At 37.7% G+C, this 23559-nt stretch overlaps 1 protein-coding gene across 1 annotated transcript in view; it reads left to right on the top strand.

Moving 5' to 3' along the window:
* Positions 1–3221: 3221 nt before the first annotated feature.
* Positions 3222–23559, top strand: part of LOC145660592 (uncharacterized) — a 55254-nt gene continuing 34916 nt past the window's right edge. The window contains exon 1 of the mRNA XM_081725847.1: positions 3222–3410. Coding sequence (XP_081581973.1) covers positions 3337–3410 — 74 coding nt within the window. The 5' untranslated portion in view covers positions 3222–3336. The remainder of the gene's footprint in view (positions 3411–23559) is intronic.

Raw genomic sequence — 23559 nt, 5'->3', positions numbered from 1 at the left:
CCTCATTGAGGCTCTGGAGGGCAAACCACTGCTGATAGCAAATGATGGTACGGCTACACGTCTTCCTAATTTAAATTCACCTCCTTCTGCACCAGATCTAACGTTACTTAGTGTGGACAACTTTCTACAGCACACCTGGCAGGTTTACGGATTCACAGGAGGCAGTGACCATTTTCCCATTATCACCACCTTGGACCACTTGCAAGGACCTAGATCATCTCACCGACCCGGTTACGCTTCAACACCGTTGCCATATGTCACCAGGACTTACGACAGAGACCTTTTCCAGGCTTACCTCGAACACGCTGGCACTTTTCTACAGACTACAGATGGAATACATTCATTACAACTTCTGACGGAACACATCGTAACTGGCGCAAACCAGGCTAACAGAGGACAGGCACTTCGAAGGGAAAGATCTTGACGTTACAAATATCCCTGGTGGGATACGTATTGTCAAAAACTGTTTAATAACAGCAAATCGGCCCAGAAACAATACTTCCAAGATCGAACTCCTGAAACCTATTTTCGCTCCAGATTGGCGCAGTCACAACTAAAACAACACATGCAAAGATGCCGTAGAACTCATTGGCAACAATATTGCAAAACCTTACAAGAAGGAACTAGCGCTACATCTATCTGGAAATTCATACGGACTCAATTGTTAACGCGTTCTCCTCACCATGCGCCACATCCTAACCCATCCTGGCTGGAAGAATTTCATTGTAATTTAACGGCTCCGACTGTCTTGTCTTCCCGCAAAACTTTACTGTCGAACCTTACTACTGCACCTCTATCTCCTGCCGTCGCAACCATCTTCTCTGAAGAATTAGCAGAAGCCCTATCAACAGGACGTCAAACCAGCCCAGACGTGGATCAAATCACATACCAGCACCTTAAGGACCTACCAGCTTCAGGTATTCAACTATTACTACAATGTTTTCAAGCTATTTGGTCTACGGGACATGTACCGCCGAGTTGGAAACATCATTTAGTACTTCCAATCTTGAAACCGAAAGAAACAGTAGGTCAAGCTACCAGCTATAGACCTATCACTTTGCTTTCCTGCCTTAGCAAAACACTGGAAAAAATCGTATTGAGGAAAATTGAATGGTACACAGAATACCATAATATCCTTCCTAACACAGTCATCGGAACTCGTAAAGGAAAGGCTACTCATGATGCGCTCTCCACTTTTCTACTAGACATTTGGCAAGCATTCCAACATCGCCAATATGTTGTTGCGCTTAAACTGGATTTTGACAGAGCTTACGACCGGATAGATTTAGACAGATTGGTATATCATCTCACTGCTGCTCATCTGCCTTCACAGTTCATCAGGTACGTACACAACTGGCTAGTCAATAGAAGAATCAGTATAAAATACCAAGGGAAAATATCTGCTCCACGACTTACATCTCAAGGTTTGCCTCAAGGTTCATGCCTCCGTCCACTGTTATTCAACATCTACATGCTTGACTTTCACCTTGCACTTAAACAACATGTTAGAATTCTTAGTTACTTTGATGACCATCTCGTATATGTCCGTAGTTCCTCTCTACAGGAAGCCAAGAACAAACTTCAAGCAGCACTAACATTTTTCTCACACTGTCACTTGTCCAATGGAATGCAGGTCAACTGGAATAAAACGACATATACCGTTTTTACACGCAAAAGACAAGTGGGAAATATTGGATTGCTCATAGACAATCATACACTGAACCGTCAATCACAGCTCTTACCTGGGAATTGTTTTTGATGCACGTCTTTCCTGGAAGCCCCAACTTGAAACTCTTCAGGTAAAGATACAACCTTATATCAATATAATAAGAAGTGTCAGCAACAAAAAATGGGGGACGGATATTGGCACCCTACTCCGAGTTTCTCAACTATGTATAGAAGCCATATTGAATTATGGAGGATTCCTTCTGTCACCGATTCCAGCTAGACTCAGTTCTCTTCCTGTACGCCTTCAAGCATATACTCTCCGCACAATTTTCTCGCTACCTCAATCTGCTCCAATCAACGCTCTCTTAGAAGCTGCAGGCATAATACCGTTTCCAATACAAACAGATCATTCTGCTGCTCGTTACATAATGAGAAGACTAGGCATGACTTCCTCTACAGTCATCCCCAAACTGGAACTACTATACACACAAAACAGAACCGGTTCTCTACCGTACCGACAGAGGCTACCCTGGATATACCAGACATATGTCAATCTACGCCGTTGGATATAAGTTATATATCGCAATCCTCGTTTACCGTGTTACACCATTCAGTACCTTACCACTCTTCAAGCCGTGGAATTGGAATTTGCGATCACCACTACCAAACGAACGAATCTCTTAAGCCCGAACAGTGTAGCGCCGAGATGGGAATATTATATGGCTCAGCATCACTCACACCGCATCCTAATCTATACAGATGCTTCCAAAAGAACTCATGGTGACTTGGAATATACCGGAGTGCCAATATACATTCCACAAACATCGCAGTTTGTAATTCAACGAGTACCGAATCAGATGTCTATATTTCATGCAGAACTATGGGCTATTCGTGTAGGCTTAAAACATGCCATAGAGCATAAATATCGTTATTTTGGCATCTGTAGTGATAGCCTTGGTGCATTACAAAGTATACACACAGCTGCTGTTTCGAGCCGCATATCATGGATTCACAGCAATATTAAACAACAACTCTCGATTCTTAGGGAACGAAATCAATGCGCTTGCTTTTTCTATCTTCCCAAATCCCACGATCAAAAAGTGGACATCACCCGAAGGATGGACGAGGAGACACGTATGTTTACTCTTTAGGTTATACCTAGGTATCGCTCAAACACCGTACTGTTTATATCAGCAAGGATACCGCAATACACCCTTGTGTTACTGCGGTGAAACGGACGGAAGCTTACTTCATCTCATATTTCAGTGTAAATTAACGCCAGCTTATCGTGACATTCTCTTTATGATAATACATCGTTTTCACAACACTTCCCCAGTGACCATTTCGTTTATCTTAGCGAACAATATACGCTCTGTAGTTTATAATCTTCTCCAGTACATTATAGTCAACAACATTTCAACTAGATATTATATAACTATTCCTTATATAACAGTTCAGTGAATATTCTCCGCATGTGGTCTGTGTAAAAATCACCTATACCATCTGGCTCATATATACCTGAACTGTACAAAGGTCTGGCATCAGGGCAAGAAAGCAGAGAAGAAGAAGAAGAAGAAGAGGAACAAGTACAAGACTGTTAGTTTGACATTAATGGTTGTATTTAATTTGTACGATCCATTTGTTGGGAAACGTCACTAATGGAATATTATGGTTAGCTCGTGTGCAGTTCATAAATGTTATAATAGACGTAATAATACTGACAAGAGCATAACATTTCACAGGTAATGAACAAAGATATTATCAGTTGCAAGATTTTATATCCCATGAAAATGTTAGCGCCATTTGAAGGCAGTTTCATGTCACTAGTTGGTAGCGAGGATTATTATGTTCATTAAAATTAAATCAAGAGAACTCGCTATATATGGAAGCGCTAGGAACAATTGTCGAAAAATTGTAATTTCAGTAATTTAGTTATTATTGTCTCCTAAAAGATTTGTGCTGGGCGACATGAATATATCTTACTTGGCATAGATAAAATTCAAGGGGGCCACCAGAGGTAATTGTTGAATACTTAGTTCTTTTTCGATTTTCTTATAAATACGGTTTACGTATATGTGCGGCAAAAGAACTACAGTGCAAAAATCACAAAACAACCTGTGCTAGGTGACCACTAAAAAGCACGAATGTTATCAAACCGGGTCACTATAGGGCGAAACTGGTAAGACGCGCACTAGCGCGAAGTGCGTTCGGAGGGAGCAGGCGCGTCAGCGATGCGTAAGCGAGAACCGTGAAAAAGTGGATACTGGCAAATATGTGTGTTTCTATGGCACTTGCCATGGCTTTACACTAGTAACCTTACACTTGTAAACATAAAATAAAACTTCTGTACACTGTGCAGAAATCCACAGCCAGCGGAAAATAATATCTAATACAGTTATATTTCATATGCTCTCACTTATTTTAACCAACGTAAAACACTTGTAATGATCTTACACTAGTAACCCTACACTTGTAAACCTGAAATACAGCTGTATTTGTATAAAATTTTCTCGCCTGCTGAGATATTTTCCTTATGAATATATCTTTCAATACTAAAACTAACTAACTCTATGGCCTATGGAACCCGGAGGTTCAGTACCGCGTTCACAAAAGCTCTCCACTGACTTCTATCCTTAGCTAATTGCATTCAGTTTCTACTTTGTATTCCTATCTCTGCGAGATCCATCTTAATATTATCCTCCCATCTGCGCCTAGGTCCTTCTAATGGTCGTTTTCCTATGAGTCTACCAGTCAAGACTTTGAAAGCGTTTCTGCTTTCTTCCATTCTAGTTACATGACCTGCCCACCTAAGCCTCCTAGACTTGACGACCCTAACAATGTTGGGTAAACCGTATAAACTATGTAGTTCCTCGTTATGAAGCTTCCGCCATTCCCCATTCTCGTTCCTCTTGGGTCCGAATATTCTTCTCAGGATCCTGTTCTCAAATACTTTCAGTCTATGTTCTTCCCTCAGAGTAAGCGACCATGTTTCGCAACCATACAGAACAACAGGCATGATTATCGTTTTATATATTTTAAGCTTCAAATTCCTCGACAGAATTCGCGACGACAAGAGATTTTGAACCGAATAGTAACACGAATTCCCTGCTTTTAGTCGACATTTAATTTCTTCGTGAATATGATTTTCGTCTGTTAATATTGATCCTAAATATTTGAAAGTATCCACTTTATCAAAAGTATTATTTAATATTTTAACGCCTCCACAATTTGCCGTATTACGGTCCCGACGCACTTCCACGTATTTAGTTTTCTCTGCATTTACTTCTAAACCCATGTCTCTGCAAGCGTTTAATAAGATCTCTGCATTTCTTTCTACTGTTCTCCTATCATCCCCTATTAAATTTACATCATCAGCATATGCCATAACCTGGTGAATGCCGTTCAACTCTAGGCCCTGGTTGCTATCTTTGATTTTCCTTATGGCGTATTCCAGCACAAAGTTAAATAATAATGGCGACAACGCATCTCCTTGTTTCAGGCCATTTTCGACGTGGAAGCTCGTGGACAAAAATTTTCCTACCCGGACTTTACTTTGGGATTCACTTAAACATATCTTAATTAATCTAATTAGCTTTCTCGGTATTCCAAGCTCTGTAAGAACGTTGTATAACGTTTCTCTCCTAACCGAGTCGTAAGCCTTTCTAAAATCAATAAATAGTTGGTGTACCGGGGTATTGTATTCCCACTTCTTTTCGAGTATTTGGCGAATGGTAAATATTTGGTCGATAGTTGACCGATTTCGTTTAAATCCGCACTGATAATCTCCAATAATTTCATCTGCCTATGGGGTCAATCTTGCTAACAGAATATTTGAAAGGATTTTATAGGATGTTGACAGAAGAGAAATGCCTCGATAATTATTACAGTCAGTTTTGTCGGCTTTCTTGTGAATTGGAACAATGATTGACTCTTTCCACTCTTGTGGCAATTCTTCCTTGTTCCAGATAAGGAGAATGAGTTTGTGTATCTTGTTCCACAATTTTTCGCCTCCAGCTAAAATTAACTCAGCCGGAATTTCATCTACACCCGGAGATTTGTGTTTCTTTAATTTCTTTATAGCGGCTTCCGCTTCTATTCGATTGGGTTCTGGAATATACGGTTCTGCGGTGTGTATCTCCTTTTCTCCACGCACATTAGTTTTTGTCTGCGTGTTCAGCAAATTGTCAAAGAAATCTTTCCATCTGTTTAAGAGGCTATCCGTATCAGTGAGAACTGTTCCGTCAGATTTCTTTAATATATAAGCACGAGGTTGATAGCCTTTCTTAATTCGCTGATCCCCTTATACATGTCCCGAATATTTTTATTTTTACTATTATCTTCAAGTTCCTTAATTTTAGCTTTCAAAAAATCCCGTTTCTTTGTTCTATAAGTTTTGGAAGTTTCCCGCCTGATATCTGCGAAATTTTGTGTAGTTATTTCATTCGGATTTTGTAGCCAGCGTAATTTTGCCTGTTTTCTCTTCTCTGCTAGTTTAATGCATTCCTGGTCGAACCATGGTTTGTTCCTACGTATTTCCGCGTGTCCCAATTTTTCTATTGCTGAACTTTTAATGCTATCTCTAATTTCAATCCAAGTATCCTCAACACTAGTGCACTCCGAGTCTTCTAAAACCGCGAATCTTTTCGAAACTTCAATCTGGTATTCCTCTCTTACCTGGCTCTCTTCTAATTTCTTTAAATTAAATCTCTCCGTTTTCGGACATTGAGTATTACCTTTATTCAACGATAATCTCTCCCGTATTATCGCTGCTACCAGGTAGTGATCAGTGTCGCAATCAGCCCCTCTAAACGACCGTACGTCAATTATGCTAGATTGTCTTCTTCTATCTACTAAAACGTGATCAATTTGATTATGTGTTTTTCCGTCTGGTGATGTCCAAGTGTATTTATGAACGTCGCGATGTGGGAATTTTGTACTCTTCACGATTAGGTTTTTGGATGTTGCAAAGTTCACGAGTCTAACACCGTTGTCATTACTTTCCTTATGCAAACTTTCGTTCCCTATAATCGGTTTGAGAATATCCTCTCGTCCTACCTTCGCATTGAAATCCCCTAATAGAATCTTCATATGGTATCGCGGGAGTTGGTCAAATATCCGTTCCACTTCTTCGTAAAAACTGTCTTTTACATCGTCACCCTTATCTTCAGTTGGAGCATGTACATTTAAAACAATAATATCACACCACCGTCCCTTAAGAGTAATAAAAGAAAGTCTGTCAGTAACAAATTCAACCCGTTTAATTGCTGGTAATATTCGTTTGTGAACGAAAAACCCTGTTCCTAACTGGTGATTTTTATTTCCTTCCCCGTAAAAGAACGTAAAATTTCCGGAATTCTCAGATCCATTTCCTTCCCACCTAACTTCCTGAACTCCTACTAAGTCCATCCTGTATTTCTCTAACTCACTCGTTACAGATTTTAACGCGCCTGCCCTATAAAGACTTCTAATATTCCATGTTCCAAATCTCATGTCCATTTTCTTTTGCTGATGTCGTGCCAAGTTATCAGTCCTTGTCCGAGGCTTTTGTGAATATTTCTGAACAAGTACCTTTTTTTACAGGATGAAGGTGTTAGCCCTACCCAAACCCCCAAGCTGGAGGACCACTCCTAGTCGTCTGTCCGCGACTGCTTATTCAGTATATTCGCAGCTAACCTCTATATCTAGAGGCCTTCTCCTCGATCCGCAACCTGAGGACGCGCCATGCCGTGGTGACAGGAACCCACGTTATATCTTTCAATACAAAGTGTTCAATTTCACCTGTAAATCTTCCAAAACGTGGTGCGCCAAAACTACACCAGCACCAAGAAGACATTGTAAAAACAATTATTTTATGGATGTTAAATTTAAAAACAAAGAAATATGTTCAAAAATATGGTGCTGTTGTATTTTACGATTTTTTTTTTAAATTTACAAATGTTATTTCAAAAGAGAAAGGTATGCAGGTTTTCTTTTGGCGCACCACTCAAAATAATTGCTGAAAAATTGGAATCCTTTCACTAATTTCCTTTTTATTGTCTCCTAAAAGATTTGCGCTGGGCGAAATGAAAATATCTCACTTGGTATAGATTTAATTCAAGGGGCCACCAAAAGTAATTGTTGAAAAATTACAATTCTTTATCAGTTTGCGTATAAATACCTGGAAAGGTGCACTATACAGATCCACAGATTGTAAAATGTACGGAAAAATTTGGGGAAGTCTTTAATTTGTTCATTTTATGTCGACAACAGAACTCAGCAAACCCCTGCGGGATTTCTAACCCGTTCCTACTACCACTGCTACTCCTATTCCTACTTATACTATGGATCCGTATAATAAAGCTGCACGAAGAAATATAAGATAAGCAAGGAAAATTACGTAATGTATTTTACGAATGCATATTTATGAAATATTTCTTAAGAGGAAATGTATACTTATTTAAGTAGAAAGTATTTCTTAGAGGAGATGCATTAACGTGTTCAGATTGACTTTAGTATGGTTGTGCGTAGATAAGCGTGTAGACATACACTATAAAAAGTACCGTCACAATACACAAAACACGAACTGGGTCACTCGTAAAGAGGGTTCTACCAAGTAGTAAAATTCATAGATTAAATATGATGTGAAACCTTTTCCGTGAAGGAAAGAGAGTGTGAAAGTAATTACTGTCATTGCACAGCATATCGAGGTCAATTTTGAGTGATAGTGAAAATATATGTGTGTGTTCTTCCACTATTCTCGTTTATGCGTATGATCGTCGCTGACGCGCCTACTCCTTACGAATCCCCTTCACTACTGGTCGGCCCCCCTGCTGTGATCCTTTCCTTCTCTGACTCGGTTAGATGGAAATTAAGTTAGCGCAAGTTGGTTTGTGTTTTATGCACTGAAGTATTTATGTCTTACGTCTAAAGTGTATTTACACTGAGCCCTCCTGAAGTCGATCTGCAAGTAGTAATGGAGCTCCTCATTTAGTGCATGCTCTGCTGAAAGAAATACAAAGCTTTAACCAACCTGAAAATGTAACAAATTTGTCAAAATTTGTTAGAACCGTCTGCTCGAGTAATGGACAGAAACCAATATAAAAACACTAACTTGCGCTAGGTGACCATTAAAAGGCAGAGTACTGTCTAATCGAGTTGGCAGTAGGGTGGCTGGGCATGGGAAAGTTTAGATGAAGGGGACCAGAAGTAGGTAAAAAATAGAAAGGTTTCCAGGAGAAATTAGTTGAACTAAGGGAAACTAAGTTCTACTCGTTTAAGTTCTATAAGTTCTACATACTTCTACTCGTTTAAGAATGGAGTAGAAGTATGTAGAAATGAGAAATGTTAGAGACTATACTTCCGGAAACTCACATAAGGGAGTATGAATGCAATGATGCAAGTGCTACCCCTAACCTAAGCTAATATTAACAGAAATTAGTAAAGCTAACATTTTTCGAAAAGGATGGTCCCTTTCAACTAAACATAGGCACAGGGTAACCCGCACGGTGTGCGTCCGTAGGAACCAGCACGTCAGGGATGGTGGGTATATGCAAAAACAAAGATAGTGGAATAACACTTTCTATGGCATAAAAGCACATATCTCGCGAGAGGCACCCCTGTTGGACGCTTCGTACACTGCCTTCGTGTAGCAGCACTTCATTTCATCATGTCTTCCTTTTGGAATACTACGTAGCAACGAACATGCCTTTCATTTCGTATTTGTATTTTGTATATGTGATTGGTAAGATTCTGATATATTTTTACTATCCTATTGTGAAATCAGTTATAATTCTTCCGTAAAATTTCCAAGTTAATCTCCCCGTAAAAAGGCGGTACGTTACGTTTGGGCGCGAGTTAAATTAAAAAGTCATTATGTTAGGCGCTGAGTACTAAGTTCGAATCAAGATATCACAAGGTGTCTACTGTAGTGGAAGTCCTTGAATTATACTGGATTTTGTTTTACATACTAGAAATACTGGAATTCCAAAATTCTAAAAACTGAATTAACAATTAAATTTTGTAAATTTAAGTTCCAGCCAAAGTTAAGTGTCCTTTTTATTTGATAACTTTTCAAGCTAAGGTAAGTAGACCAAACTAGATATGATTGCCTGCATTACATACATAGTGAGCCTATTCCATTAAAAACCTTAAAGCAGGTCTTCTACTGTAGTTATGCGATAAGTGTAAATGTCAAACACATTTCTAGTGGCTAAATGACCAATATATGTACACTTAACAATTATTTTTCACTTTGAAATCGTTCTTTTTTTTCCTTTCGCTACTTTCTTCAATGCAGATTAAATGCTTACAATAATAGGACGGAAAAAAAAAGTGTGTTAAGTTTTGATTTTTATATTGGAATGTTAAAAAAAAAGTGATACCCGAAATACGGCATACTGCAGTTCCTAAACTCAATGTCTTAGACACCCTGTATTAACATCTTTCCCTCAACTCGATTAGAATTTAGGATTTTTAGATTTCTGGGCTTTCGGCATCTAAGGCCATTTAGCCCGTCACGTTTGAGGTAGTTCACTATCCGGGGAAAGGGGAGGAAGGAAGCGGCCTGGACCTATAAGTTAGGTACCACCCCGGCATTTGCCTGATGTGAATGAGAAAAACCCAGGAAAACCTCATTCACGGTGGCTGGCGTGTTACAAAGAGCGTGTTACAATTTTTCGACAGAATGCCCTCATCGGGAATCGAACCCGGGACCGCTCGCACCGAAGGCGAGAGCGTTAGCGACTACGCTACGCGGGGCCACTTCCCTCAACTCAAGTGCGCGGAAATCTTTTATTGATAGTTCTTTATTGGACTTAAGGAAGATAGGAATTTGGCAAACGTAATACGAAAGAAAACGAATTTTAATGTTCATAAGTATGTAATTATTAACATTAAGAAAATTATTAACAGTTCGTCTGATTCCTTCATTTCCTAGCTTTCTTATATAATACAAAAATGAGATCATTAGATTAGAAGTACAAGAATCGTAAACAAGCGAAAAATCAATCCATGACGAGGTTAGGCAACAAATGCCAGAAACGCATTAACCTATTTAATTTAGATGAATAAATAAGATAGAGATGGAAAATATACAGATAAATGAGGTGAGATAAAGATAGGAGTGTAGGAAATGTATATATATCTTGATTCGCGCTTAGTTTTCAGTGCCTAGCTTACTTTATATGTCGTAAATTGTGATTTTTACTATGTACCTCGCGCCTAAACGGCTTTGCGCCCAAACGTCCGACGCCCAAACGGCAGTGCTGAAATGTCCGCGCCCATATGGTGGCGCCCAAACGTCCTGTCCCGTAAAAAGGATAGCCCTGGCACCAACAAAATATCGTGCTATCCCAATTTATGGAAATAAGCATGATTTCATTTATGTACTTCTTTAATTAGGAAGTGCACTCCTGGTGCATTATCAATTATTTATTTTCGTTGAAATTGCATTCCTAGATCCAGATTTGCTTTAGGATGGCTTAACCGTTATGGGTTTAAATGTATTGGCTGGGCATGTATCATAAAAGCAGTGCAAAAACACCAACTAACTTGTGGCCATTTAAAAGCACAAATTTGATGTAACCCGCGTGAGGATAGGGCGAGGATGGTGGGTTTGCTTGGGGAGGGGGGGGGGGATCCATAGGAAGCAGGCACATCAGTAATGGTAGGTCTGCGAGTAAATCAAGGTAGTGAAAAAATGCTGCGTTGCTATGCTTGTACTCTCGAGTAGCTTTTGGATTCTTCTGTAGTTACGGTTCATGACTTAATACATTACATTGATATACAAAATCGATTTATGACGGCTTCTTAATGGATTATTACGTGGTTACAAGCGTACAATTTGAATTACATTTTTTAAACATTATTATTGATGTAGAGGATAGGTAAGATCCCTATATACTCTAATCACTTATATATTTCTTGCTAGATTTAAGAACTTCTTAGAAGATTTAAGATCTCCTACCCGTAACATATTATGAATTAACACACTGCTTTACACTTCTTGCATCATGAATTAACACACTGTCTTTACTTGACTTGACTTCACTTCGTAATGGGTTCGCGCTCATAAGCCGCCGCTCCAGTTATAACCCGGTGCTGCGGATGGTATGCTTGCGTAGCGCCAATACTTTCGAGCATGTAAACACACTGCCATTATAAATGCCTAAGTAACACGCTATGTAACAACTCTATTTATTAAATATCGTGTTGCTTTTATTTTCAATATACGAGTAGAGGTGTACTTCAGGCTCAAAGGAGGGCCACAGCCCAAGAATACCATTTGTGTGATATAGTAAATTGCACACTAAAGGGTTAAATCCCCCGACATTATTCTTTTATGAAATAACGCATGAAAAATACCTAATTACCTACTGCTCATTTTGATGCGGGGGATAAAGATCTCCCCGAACCTCCGACATCATTGTTGTTTAATGAAATGTGCAATATTTCTTACCATAATTTCAAAGTTGAAAGTTATATAAATCTGCAACAGCAAGCAGATAAAAATCGTGCACAATACTTTTTCTGGAACAATTATGAATAAATAGGAATTCGGGCAAATAACTTTTCCCAAAATGAAGGATAAAGTACCTCACATTACACCAACGGCTTTCAATTGCCTTGTATGAGCACTAATAAATCACTGCCTTTCAAACGTTCCTGATTTTGTTCGAAAATCTTAACACTAGCTGAAGTATATACGAACTCTATGGAATGATTAACAAGTAAATGAGCATATCATTCAGACAAAATCTTGGCCTTTATGACGGAGCGTAATGTTTCTTTTCCTTGCAACAAGTACTAAAAATATGTTCATTATTTCCACTTCTACACCACCAAAAACTTACCAGTTTCCAACACTTCTTCTTCTATTATATTTCCTCTTCCTAAACTTGACTTCATTTACTTCAACTAGAGATGCCTTGAAAACAGTAATTTTTAAAAAGTCCATGGCTGTTTTCCCAGTGATTTTTTTTTAACATTTCAATTTTATTGAAAATAACAGTACGTTTCACCTTTCTGTCCCCATTAGAACGTGAAAAGAAATTTAATTACTGTATTCCGAAGAAAATAACCACATAAAGTTAAAGAATCGAAGAAATTCGGTCACTCGAAAGAAAAAAGGAAAATCAGTAGACACAGTGGGCTGTCCATAGATGGCCATTTTCCACTGGGCTCGCTCATCTCTTTCAACTGGGCTCGCGCTCACCTGTCTCAACTGGACTCGCGATCACTTCTCCCAACTGGGCTCGCGCTCGCACTCACTAATCTTATCTGGGCTCGCGCACACTCCTCTCCACTGGGCTTGCACTCACCCGGGTTCGCGCTCACATCTATCTACTGGGCTTGCACTCACCCGGGCTCGCACTCACCTGTATCAATTGGACCCGCGACCACTTCTCCCAACTGAGCTCGCGCTCACTCCTCTCCACTGGGCTTGCACTCACCCTGGCTCGCGCTCATCTGTCTCACCTGGCTCGAGCTCACTCGGACTCACGCTCTTTTTCTTGACTGCGCTCGCGCTCATTTCTCTCAATTGGGCTCGCGCTCTCGTATTTCATTGGGGCTCGAGTTTACTTGTACTCGGGCTCAATTATTGAGCTCGAGCCCGATTGAGCGCGAGTGCCATGCTCGCGAGCGTCGGGCTCACGAGTTTGTACACCTTAATGGGCTGATTAATGGCGTACTCCCCCCTCCAATTGCCACCCCTGATGGAGTTGTTACAATTAATCGGAATTTTCTAACCTTTCCTGTTTTTGTGACAGCCCAAACTATTATCTAAATCGATTTTTGTTAAAATAATGTGAGTCGCTTTTATATCGATTTTCATTGTTTCTGTTTGCAGAGTGTGTGTGGATAGAGCTATCATTTAGTTACAAAATAATGTTTTTTTTTTTTTTTTTTTTTTTATCTCATAGAAATATCTGACACGTTAATACACGAACTTCGTTAAAACAGCTGCTTTAACAAAACGAACTAACTTGTCCCACAACTCATAGGTTGTTTATGCAGCTGAAATTTGCAATATTGTTGATTGATTAATTGATTATCTTTCAGCGTCCTCTTTCATCAACGAAGCTATATGAGACATGGACTTATAGTTTTAACGTGGAATCTGAACCACTGTCGTTCAATACTTTCCAACCGGGAATCGATCAACAAAGGCGCGCGTGCTAGTCACAAGACCAGTGGGGAGGGCTTGTAATACTGTTGTCCAATGATTTTTATTAAGAATAAATTATAGGTGATTTTGTTAATCGTTTAGTTAGCATAACGAAATGTTCAAATTACAGTATGATATACTGATTGTGAATGTATAGCAAGTATTGAACCATTGTGTGGTCCACAATCCAGTATATACCTTCTGAACCCCCGTCACCAAGTCAGCCTAAGACATTCAAAATGAAAGTGTTAGGCTCTGAAGAATGTTAACCCTCCCCCTTTCCCATCCCCATTACATTTATAGGTTAACTAATTTAATTGCAAAGGAAAATAAACTTGAATAAAATAAATAAGCAACGGAAAAATGACAAACGGAAAATATGACAAAAATGAAAACTAGACTTTGAATATTAATATAAAGTAGATTTTGAATATTAAAATATAAACTGAAAACTGATTTGGACAAACAAAAGAATACTACTTCGTTTTACTGAAGAAAGCAATCCAACCCCCTCCCCTGTGCTGAAACTTTCGGTGCAAGAAATTTTGCAGCACAGAAATATCGGAAAACGAAATTTTGGGGAAAGGGTATCTCCTTCTTATTTTTTTTTTTTTTTCACTATGGCTGAAAGTATCTGAGATATATTTCATTTCGCTTTAGAAAAAACATATGATGGGTATAAAGAAGTATTAAAATTTAGACTTTGACTAGTAGTAGACCTAATTCAGTAGAAAATAGAGCTACTAATGCTATATATCAGTTGTCAGATATAAAAATAAAATGATAAGGCTGTTGCAGGGTTTAATGTATTAAACTTGGGTGGACTTTGAAGAACTTGAAATAAAATGCTCCTGATATTTAAATCTGAGCTTTGACTACTAGTAGGCCTAGTTCCTCAATAGAAAATAGGCTATATCACTAATGTCATATAGGAGTTATCAGACATCAGAATAAAATATTAAGAATGTTGCAAAGTTCAAGTCTTAAGGCTGTCATCACACTTGCAGACCACTTATCAAATAAATTTCTTTCTTATTTTATTTACTAAGAACAAAACAACAACTTATGAACAAAAAAAAAAAAAAAAAGCTTAGTGTTAATAAATAAGAAAGAGATTTGTTTGAATGGTGGTCTGCAAGAACGACGGCAGCGCTAAGAAGCAAGGCCTAAATACATCTGAGTATGATTTCGTAATAATAATAATAATAAAAGTCAGAAACCAGAATCACTAGTCCTGTTAGCAAGCAAATTCTATTATGTAAATATTCATTTCTAATCATGAAATTATTTTAATGGAGTGATGAATTGTCAGGCTTATGAGAAAAATTTGGTTCCAAAATTTCCAGGGCCAAAATTAGGGTTACTGTCGCCCATGCTTCACACATTAAACTTGCAACATCCCTATTTTATTCTGATATCTGATAACTGCTATACAACATTAGTAGCTCTACTTTATACTGAGTTATTTGGCCTATTTGTAATTGTAGTCAAAGTATATTAATTGTCGTATACTACAATCAGGGCCGGACTTCAGCGGATTGGACCGATTGCTCCCAGTCGGGCGCCGCGCTAGAGTGTAATCTACTATCCAGTGCCGTCTTAGCAGTATAATGAGCCCCTGTGGAAACCAGTGTGGCTCCTATGACTAAATTCTGCAAGTAATACATATAATTAATACATTCTGCTCGCGGGACCCTCGGCCAAGTGATCATCAGACTGTTAGATGGCTCTGCTACTCTTGGCTTGTAAAGTGCTCACAATAACATATTGTAATACATGTACACCTTGTCTCAAAAAGGTTGAGCGCATTCTTTATTGGTGTTTTGAGGCAAAAATTTTCTAAGTCCAGCTTCGGGTATCTTCGGGAAAAAGTAAGCCAGGTTCGAACCTCCAAGCCAGCCTTTGCAATCGGGAAAAAGTTTACAGTTGTGTTTTTCTTCTTTTAAATATAATAAGACTTGTTACCAAGGTTTAAAAAAGCAACATTGATTGAAATACTTAATGATACAATATTTCGAAACCTTTTATTAATATGAGCACATGCTTGTTTGTCATTTATCTCTCTATACGTAATGGAACATTTAAATACGTTAAAGAATCTTTCCATATGTAAAAGAATGCTCAAAGTTAAGAAATAGAACATAATTATCGCCTGAGTACTAAAATAAAAGTCAAAGTAGAACAGAAACAGCGTTTGTAATGGATATGAATATCATGATTATCTTGAGATCCGTTATACATCGCTCGAAGCTTAGTTCTAGAAGTCCTTGTGTTAGCTCATTTGTAAGCTGTCGGATTTCAAATCATAAGGTTGTGAGTTCGAATCCCAACTGGGTCAATACTTTTTTTAAAATTATATTTTCCGCAATGCATGAAAAATTATATAAAATAATTACATTAAAATACATAAGTTGTTTATATATAACATAATAATTGCAGAACATAGTAATTATTATGTTTAAAATATAACATCTGAGATAATTTTCACAGTAGGTCGGTATTATATATGAGGATGTAAATACAAGTTAAGAAACTCGTTCAATAGCAATAAATAAATCATGTAGTGTATTTATTTGCAGCTATTTGTCATATAGAGAATAATTCTCAACATTCATAATATAGAATGTCATTTATGTTCTTGAAAAGGTATTCGATGCATAAACAGAGGGTATAAACAGAGAATCCAAAGTCGGAACGCTCGCAAAAATATTCATGAACCCCAAAGGTCACGTGAGCAGACTGGAATTGTCCTTATGAAGCATGCCACAGCAGAAAGTCTTTACATAGATTTTCAATTCAATTCCTGATATATGCTTTTGCAATGTGGAAGTGGTGATGCCTTGAGTCGCCCTCTCTCGCTCGCTCACTCTCTCTCTATTTATACAGAATATAAAAGTGGATTTATGTGTGTGTTTCAACATAATTCTGATATATCTAGAGCAATTTTAACTATATTTCTTACAGTCTGGAAAAAGAGTACTGTCGGGATACATATCAAAAATGCTAGAAACGGGTCGATATTATTATTGAATCCATAGTTTCGTGGTCACTTAGGTGAATAGCTCTACTTTCAATTCAAGTCCAATTAAGCTCCCATTAGCACCCAGGGTGGTTACGTAGCGACATAAAGATATCGAAATCAACCGATATTAGAATCGAATCGTAAGTTTTCAGCGCCGCTAACAGTGCAGCATTTCCCATTAGTCCACATTAGTCCCATTGCCTAGAGGGCAACATATTTGCAGAGTGCAAATTTTAAAACTTGAATAATATTTTAATTTTTTCCGTATGAAAAAGTTAAAAATCATGAGCAAATATACTATTTCACGAACAATCCTCTTTTACTATTCTAATATGTTTAATAATAGCGTAAGAAATGTAATAGTAATTCAAAACATGTTTCACAGTTGTTATTTTCTCTTACATAGTTGTAGCTGTAGCATGTAGTGAGTGGAATTTAACTGTAATAAATTCACTAATTAACCATATTCGAATTAAGTTTTATTTTTAAGTTCAGAATGAAGGGGCGGAGAAATATGGAGTTATTGGGGGCACCGAGCTTTTCTACATTTTACTTTCAAGATCTCCATTTTTCTTTTGTCATTTCTTCCTAATAAAAAAAGTTCAGTCACTTTTGGATTGTCATAGGATAGTAGGAGTTGGATTTTGGGATGCAGCCTGTGAGATTCTAGAGGAGCTAACTGCTTGAAAAAATATTTTTGAATCATCTGTAACATATGAAATAAGGATATGTATCATAAAAAATTGAAAGTAACTATGTCTGCGTAATCATCACGGTCAAATTGCAAAGTCAAATGAATTGACGTTTGGTATATAATCAGGCTCCAATCCCAACTGGGAAGTTATCATACGCGTGTCACTTTCATTATAATACATATCCTTAGGGGGAGTAGAAGTCCGAATTTTTGCGAAAAATTTAGTATCTCACAAGCCGTTCAACTGAGAGCTGAAATTCAGCATATAACTCTTTATTAAAAATAAAGAGAATATGCCCTGGCATTTTTTAAAATTGTCTTTTATGAGCGGGGGCACGGGGGTGCATTTTCTATATATTGGAAATTGGTAGTGGGTTGATTTGTAAAAATAATCGAAAACGATTGATATTAGTTGAGAAAAAAATTGAGTAATGCAAACTAAAGTTCTTTTTGAATTTTATACCCACTGCTTTCTATTTATAATTGCTGAAGCTGGTGTTTAATATATGGAGCGTTCCGAGCATAAGGCAATCAAGCCATAAAGTTAGAGAAAAATGGCCATAAAATTTGTATTCTAAACTTAATGACATGGGCATTTTCAATTAGTACGGCATGCTTGATTATATAGAAAATTAGTTTCTCTCTCTCTCTCTTTTTTTTTTTTTTTTTTTTTTTTTTTTACGTTGGTCTACTTTTCCTTGATTCGAAACTTTTAAATTTCACCCTATTTTCTACTGAAATGTGTCTGTAAGGCAACAAAGAAATAATTACATATGATAAATTTAAATTCATTTTAATTCGGAAGATGAGAAACACTTTGCCATTATATATCGTAAAGGTCAGACCCACCAGTATTGTAACAAAGAGGTGCTTGAGCCAATGACGGTAGAAATTCAAACTCCGATAAGTGATAATTTCACAGTCTTGTTTTATTACAAGTGTAATCTCTTTAGTCAATGGAGAGGAGGACGTGGGTCATCGGTCAGAGTTGATGTCGATGGGTTTTGGTGGGTCGGAGTTGGTCGCAATGGTTCAGAGTGGTTCATAGTTGGTGGTGGGTCAGAGTGGATCACGATAGTTGATGGGTCAGAGTGGGCCAATGGGTCATTTGGGTGGTGGGTCATAGTGGGTCATGGTGGGTCGTGGATCAAATTTTCATTGACCCACACCATCTCTGGTTAAAATTTTACTAAAGATAAGAGGCACCGAAGATGCATGTCGGCTATTATGCTCAAATTTTGCGCATGGATAGTACTCCACCAGAAAGCAATAAATCTGAAACGGTTCACGGTATGACCTCCTAGAACTCGAGATGTAGGTTTTTGTCTGATTGGCTAAATTAAGACGTCAATGATTTATCCTTCAACAACCAAGCTTTTTATGATCGTTTCCGTGGGGAAGTCAGAAGAACACGTGCCTAGTAATCGTAATATTGATAGTTCGCGTCCACCCCGGGGTATTTGTTTTGTGTTTTTTTGTTTCACCTAAATATAAACAAATCACACATATAGGCATTTTAACATATTTTGGGAGAGTAATTTTGTGGTTCGTTGGCGTTTCATCGCGTCTCTGCCGCTGGTAGTAAAGTTTTCAAAATGGAACTTGGGCCATCACGGATCGTCGCTGCGGGGCCACCAATTTCTGGCGAGAGGTTAATAGTTGACCATCTGTAGTCCACCGACGCTTACAGCTTAGGGTAATGAACGATGTCCTTGCCTTGTAGACTTCATGACTACCGACGTCGGCAGTCAACTAGCTTTTAGTATTCCTTTACTAACCATCTATCGTTCATGTTTGTACACGGTGTTGTCATAATAATAATAATAATAATAATAATAATAATAATAATAATAATAATAATAATAATAATAATTATTATTATTATTATTATTATTATTATTATTATTATTATTATTATTATTATTATTATTATTATTATTATTATTATTATTTGTAGTAACAGTAGTATAATTGATGATATAATAATTATTGTCTATGTATTGTCTAGGTAGGACTACACACAGGATTTGGCTCGTTTTGGTTCGACTTGACTCTAATCCGAGTCGAGTTGGAAGATATTTTTCGCGCCGAGTCCAAGAGTAGACCTCAAAGATGTCTGTTTCGAGTCGAGTCGGGTTTCAAAGAAAAGTCGTTCGTGCCCATCCCTACTAATGAGAGCTTAATCGGAGTTAAGCGAAATTGAAAGTCTCACTATTTATCTAAGCGACCCCGAAAACTATGAATCTAATATCGATCATTTTCTAGCAATCTTTTATATGTATCCCCCTCCCATTCACCATAGGTAACCCGACAGCACTCTTTTTGAAACTATAAGAAATGTGGTTAAAATTACTCTAGGCCAGTGGTTCTCAATCTAATTCCTATCACGATCCCCTTTTATCACACGCTCTTGCCAGCGACCCTTTTATAATTTGTTTTATAATAAGCTTGTGTGGGATTTTTAACATACCTATTTCTATAATAGTAGAATCCATTTTTTTTTGTTTATAGTGAACAATGCCATGGAAAATCATTGCCCGGGGCGAGAGTATAGTACGATGTCACCGTATATATGAGTGACGTCGACAGACTAGCTACGAAGCGCCACCATGGTTGGCACGAAGCTCAATAACATTTTCAAAATAAACCCTACCTTTCCTTAATTTTGAGCATATTTTATTACGTTTTTCCTTCTATTTTACACATGTGCACATGCACTTTCCTAACTTGAGTAACACACTTCCTCCGAAATGTGTGGCCCCTCTTTTCGGCGCCCGGCACTGACAGTGGATACAGTAACTGTAATATCTATATTCCCAACGACGAAGGTGCTGGTTCAAGATGGATGTTAAACTCCTGCATTGAAGAGGCCATTAACGTATCCGATCTAAGCCCACAACTTCTTGACCAAATAATAGAATGATCATGCGACAAGTCTTTGCAACTGGTTTTCTGTAACGAAGACTTGGACAAGTTCTGCCTGATGAGGAGAGAAGAATATCCTGGTCTGGTGATTGCTGCTTTAAAAGTAATAATTCCATTTGCTATATCGTACTTGTGCGAAAGTGTTTTTTTTTATGGTAAACATTAAAACAAAGATAAGAAATCGCTTATCAGTTGAAAATGGCTTGATAATATTCGTCATGAAGATTGAACCGGGCATTGGTGCACTAGTGAAATTACACCATGCTTAGGTATCTCATTAGGTTTTAATTTTAATTGTATTTCAATGTGCAGGTTTTGTTTCATGTGTATTTTTCTAGTATTTCTATATACAGTTCTCATTAGTTTTATATCATACCTCTTTGATTTAAATTCATTTTTAAACAACTCTACTAACTAACTAACTCTATGGCCTATGGAACCCGGAGGTTCAATGCCGCGTTCACAAAAGCTCTACACTGACTTCTATTCTTAGCCAATTGGATCCAGTTTCTACTTTGTATTCTTATCTCTGCAAGATCCATCTTAATATTGTCCTCCCATCTGCCCCTAGGTCTTCCTAATGGTCGTTTTCCGTTTGGTCTTCCAGTCAAGACTTTCAAAGCGTTTCTACTTTCTTCCATTCTAGCTACCTGACCTGTCCACCTAAGCCTCCTAGACTTGACGACCCTAGCAATGTATAAATTATGTAGTTCCTCGTTATGAAGTTTCCGCCATTCCCCATTCCCGTTCCTCTTGGGTCCGAATATTCGTCTAAGGATCTTGTTCTCAAATACTTTCAGTCTATGTTCTTCCCTCAGAGTAAGCGACCATGTTTCGCAACCATACAGAACAACAGGCATGATTATCGTTTTGTATATTTTAAGCTTCAAATTTCTCGACAGAATTCGCGACGACAAGAGACTTTGAACCGAATAGTAACACGAATTCTACACCCTTTGAAAATGTTCAGTAGACTTATTTTTTATTGTTCTTTACAGTGTGTATAAAAAATAAAAGTATGCCTATCAGAACAAAATTAAAAATAATATTTAAAAATAATTTCTGGTATTAGATTCTAACTATATTTATCTCTTCCGCTTATCTTCGCGATCCCCTAGGGGCCGCGACTCCCAGGTTGAGAAACCCTGCTCTAGGCATACATGAGTTATGATGGAACATACATACATACACTTTTATATGTATAAATGCAGATAAGAGAGAGTTGAGAGAGAGCGATTAAGGAATTACCGCTCTCAATCTCTTCACTTTACTTTTGCGATTCGTGAATTTCTTACGTGACAGTTTGGGGCTAGCTAGTTTTTTGTCTTGAACCACGATCCGATTTTCGATATGCTCTACCTAAATGCTGTAATGCGAATATTGAGAAGTTATCTGCGATGAAAGTAGCTGCAAATAAATATATTACATAACTTATTTATTACATTATTACATTAAAAAATCTATTACACGATTTTTTAAATTTGTATTCAATATTCACACATAACACACCGACGTTCTGTGAATACCTCAGATGTTATATTTTAAAGATAAGAATTACTTATGTCGTGAAATGATATGAATATATATATTCAACTGATATATACAACTGATGATATGAATATATGTATTCAACTCATATATACAACTGATGATATGAAAATATATATACAACTGATGAATTGTAATGTAACTATTTTACATAATTTTCATGCATTGAGGAAAGTAGAATATCATAAAGGAATCTCACCTGAACGGGTATCGAACTCACGATTTAAACGCTCGGTGGTGTACCACTGAGCTAACATGACCGCTTTTCGGAAGCTGCTTCTGAAATATAACTGAGCTCATACGTAAATGCTCTTTTCCGTATGGAAATCACAATGACGAAACGAGAGTGTGAATACATAGTCTTGAAATATTGTATCATTAAGTATTTCAATCAATGTTACTTTTTTCTACACTTAATACCATTTCAACATGTCTTATTATATTTAACAGAAGGAAAAACATATCTGTACATCTTTTCCCGATTACTAAGGTTGGCTTTGCAGGTTCGAACCAGCAGCTTTAGTTTACTGTTTTCCGAAGACACCCGAAGTTGGACTTCGAAAGTGTTCGTCTCAAAACAGCTATAATCATATCGCTCAATCTGTTTGGTATATGGTATATGTTTTTATACGTGTAAAGTCAGTATAACAATTCATTCTTTAAACAGCTTTTCGTATGTATTAATATTCCTTTATAAAAACTGTTTTTATTATTATTATTACGGCGCACCATTTTCAGATTTCTTTCGCGAGTCGTTGACCAAGTCGTTCGCCACCAGCGTTGCCAGACTCACAGCTCGGAATTATTCCAAAACCTGATCGAACTTATGCTAGATTCGGTCAAATTATGCTAGATCCTCATAATTACTAATTCAGGAGTTAAAAAAAAAAAAAAAAACAAAGTTGAGATACGATAACGTAACTTAAAATACACAGAGAGCAAGAATGCATGGATAGAACTCAATACTTCACGCACCAAAATTTTAACTCAACTAAATTACTGCAGTCGTTGCCAAACTCAATGGCGTATATATCGTATAAATGAATGCAAAGTTTTTGTTTACATATTTTGAAAGAAAATTACTTCGCAGCATAAGCGGAGTTGGGAATCGTCTGCTGGGGGAGGGGGCAGATTTTTGGTCGGTCTCGGAGCTGTCATTTCAGGAATAAATATGATCATGAAGTCAGAAGTAAAGATGGTGAAGTTGTCAAAAAGTTGGGGGAGAATGGCCCCCATAGCTCCGCCCATGCCTCGGAGTTAAAGGATTAGAAAACCCTGGGTGGAGCCAAAAAAAAAAAAAAAAAAAGCCCAAAGCCGTTCCGAACTTACTTAGGAAAATAAGACTGCCTGTATGGTTTACCGAGTGTATGAATCAATGGAAGAGGATACATTTTTGCCGTTCTTTTTCTTCCCACGACCAACTTCTCCAGGTTTTACGGCTTTTTGATAACTTGCTGAAATTGTGCTAGATTTGGGCAGGATGCTAAAAGCAAGATGCTAGGTGCTAGAGACATGCAAATTATGCTAGATCTAGCATCATTATGCTAGATCTGGCAA

Source organism: Thermobia domestica, chromosome 9 (assembly GCF_964235325.1).
Source record: "Thermobia domestica chromosome 9, izTheDome1.hap1.1, whole genome shotgun sequence".
Classification (NCBI taxonomy): Eukaryota; Metazoa; Arthropoda; class Insecta; order Zygentoma; family Lepismatidae; genus Thermobia; species Thermobia domestica.
Note: the sequence above shows the minus strand (reverse complement) of the source record. Positions and strands in the feature narration are given on the sequence as shown.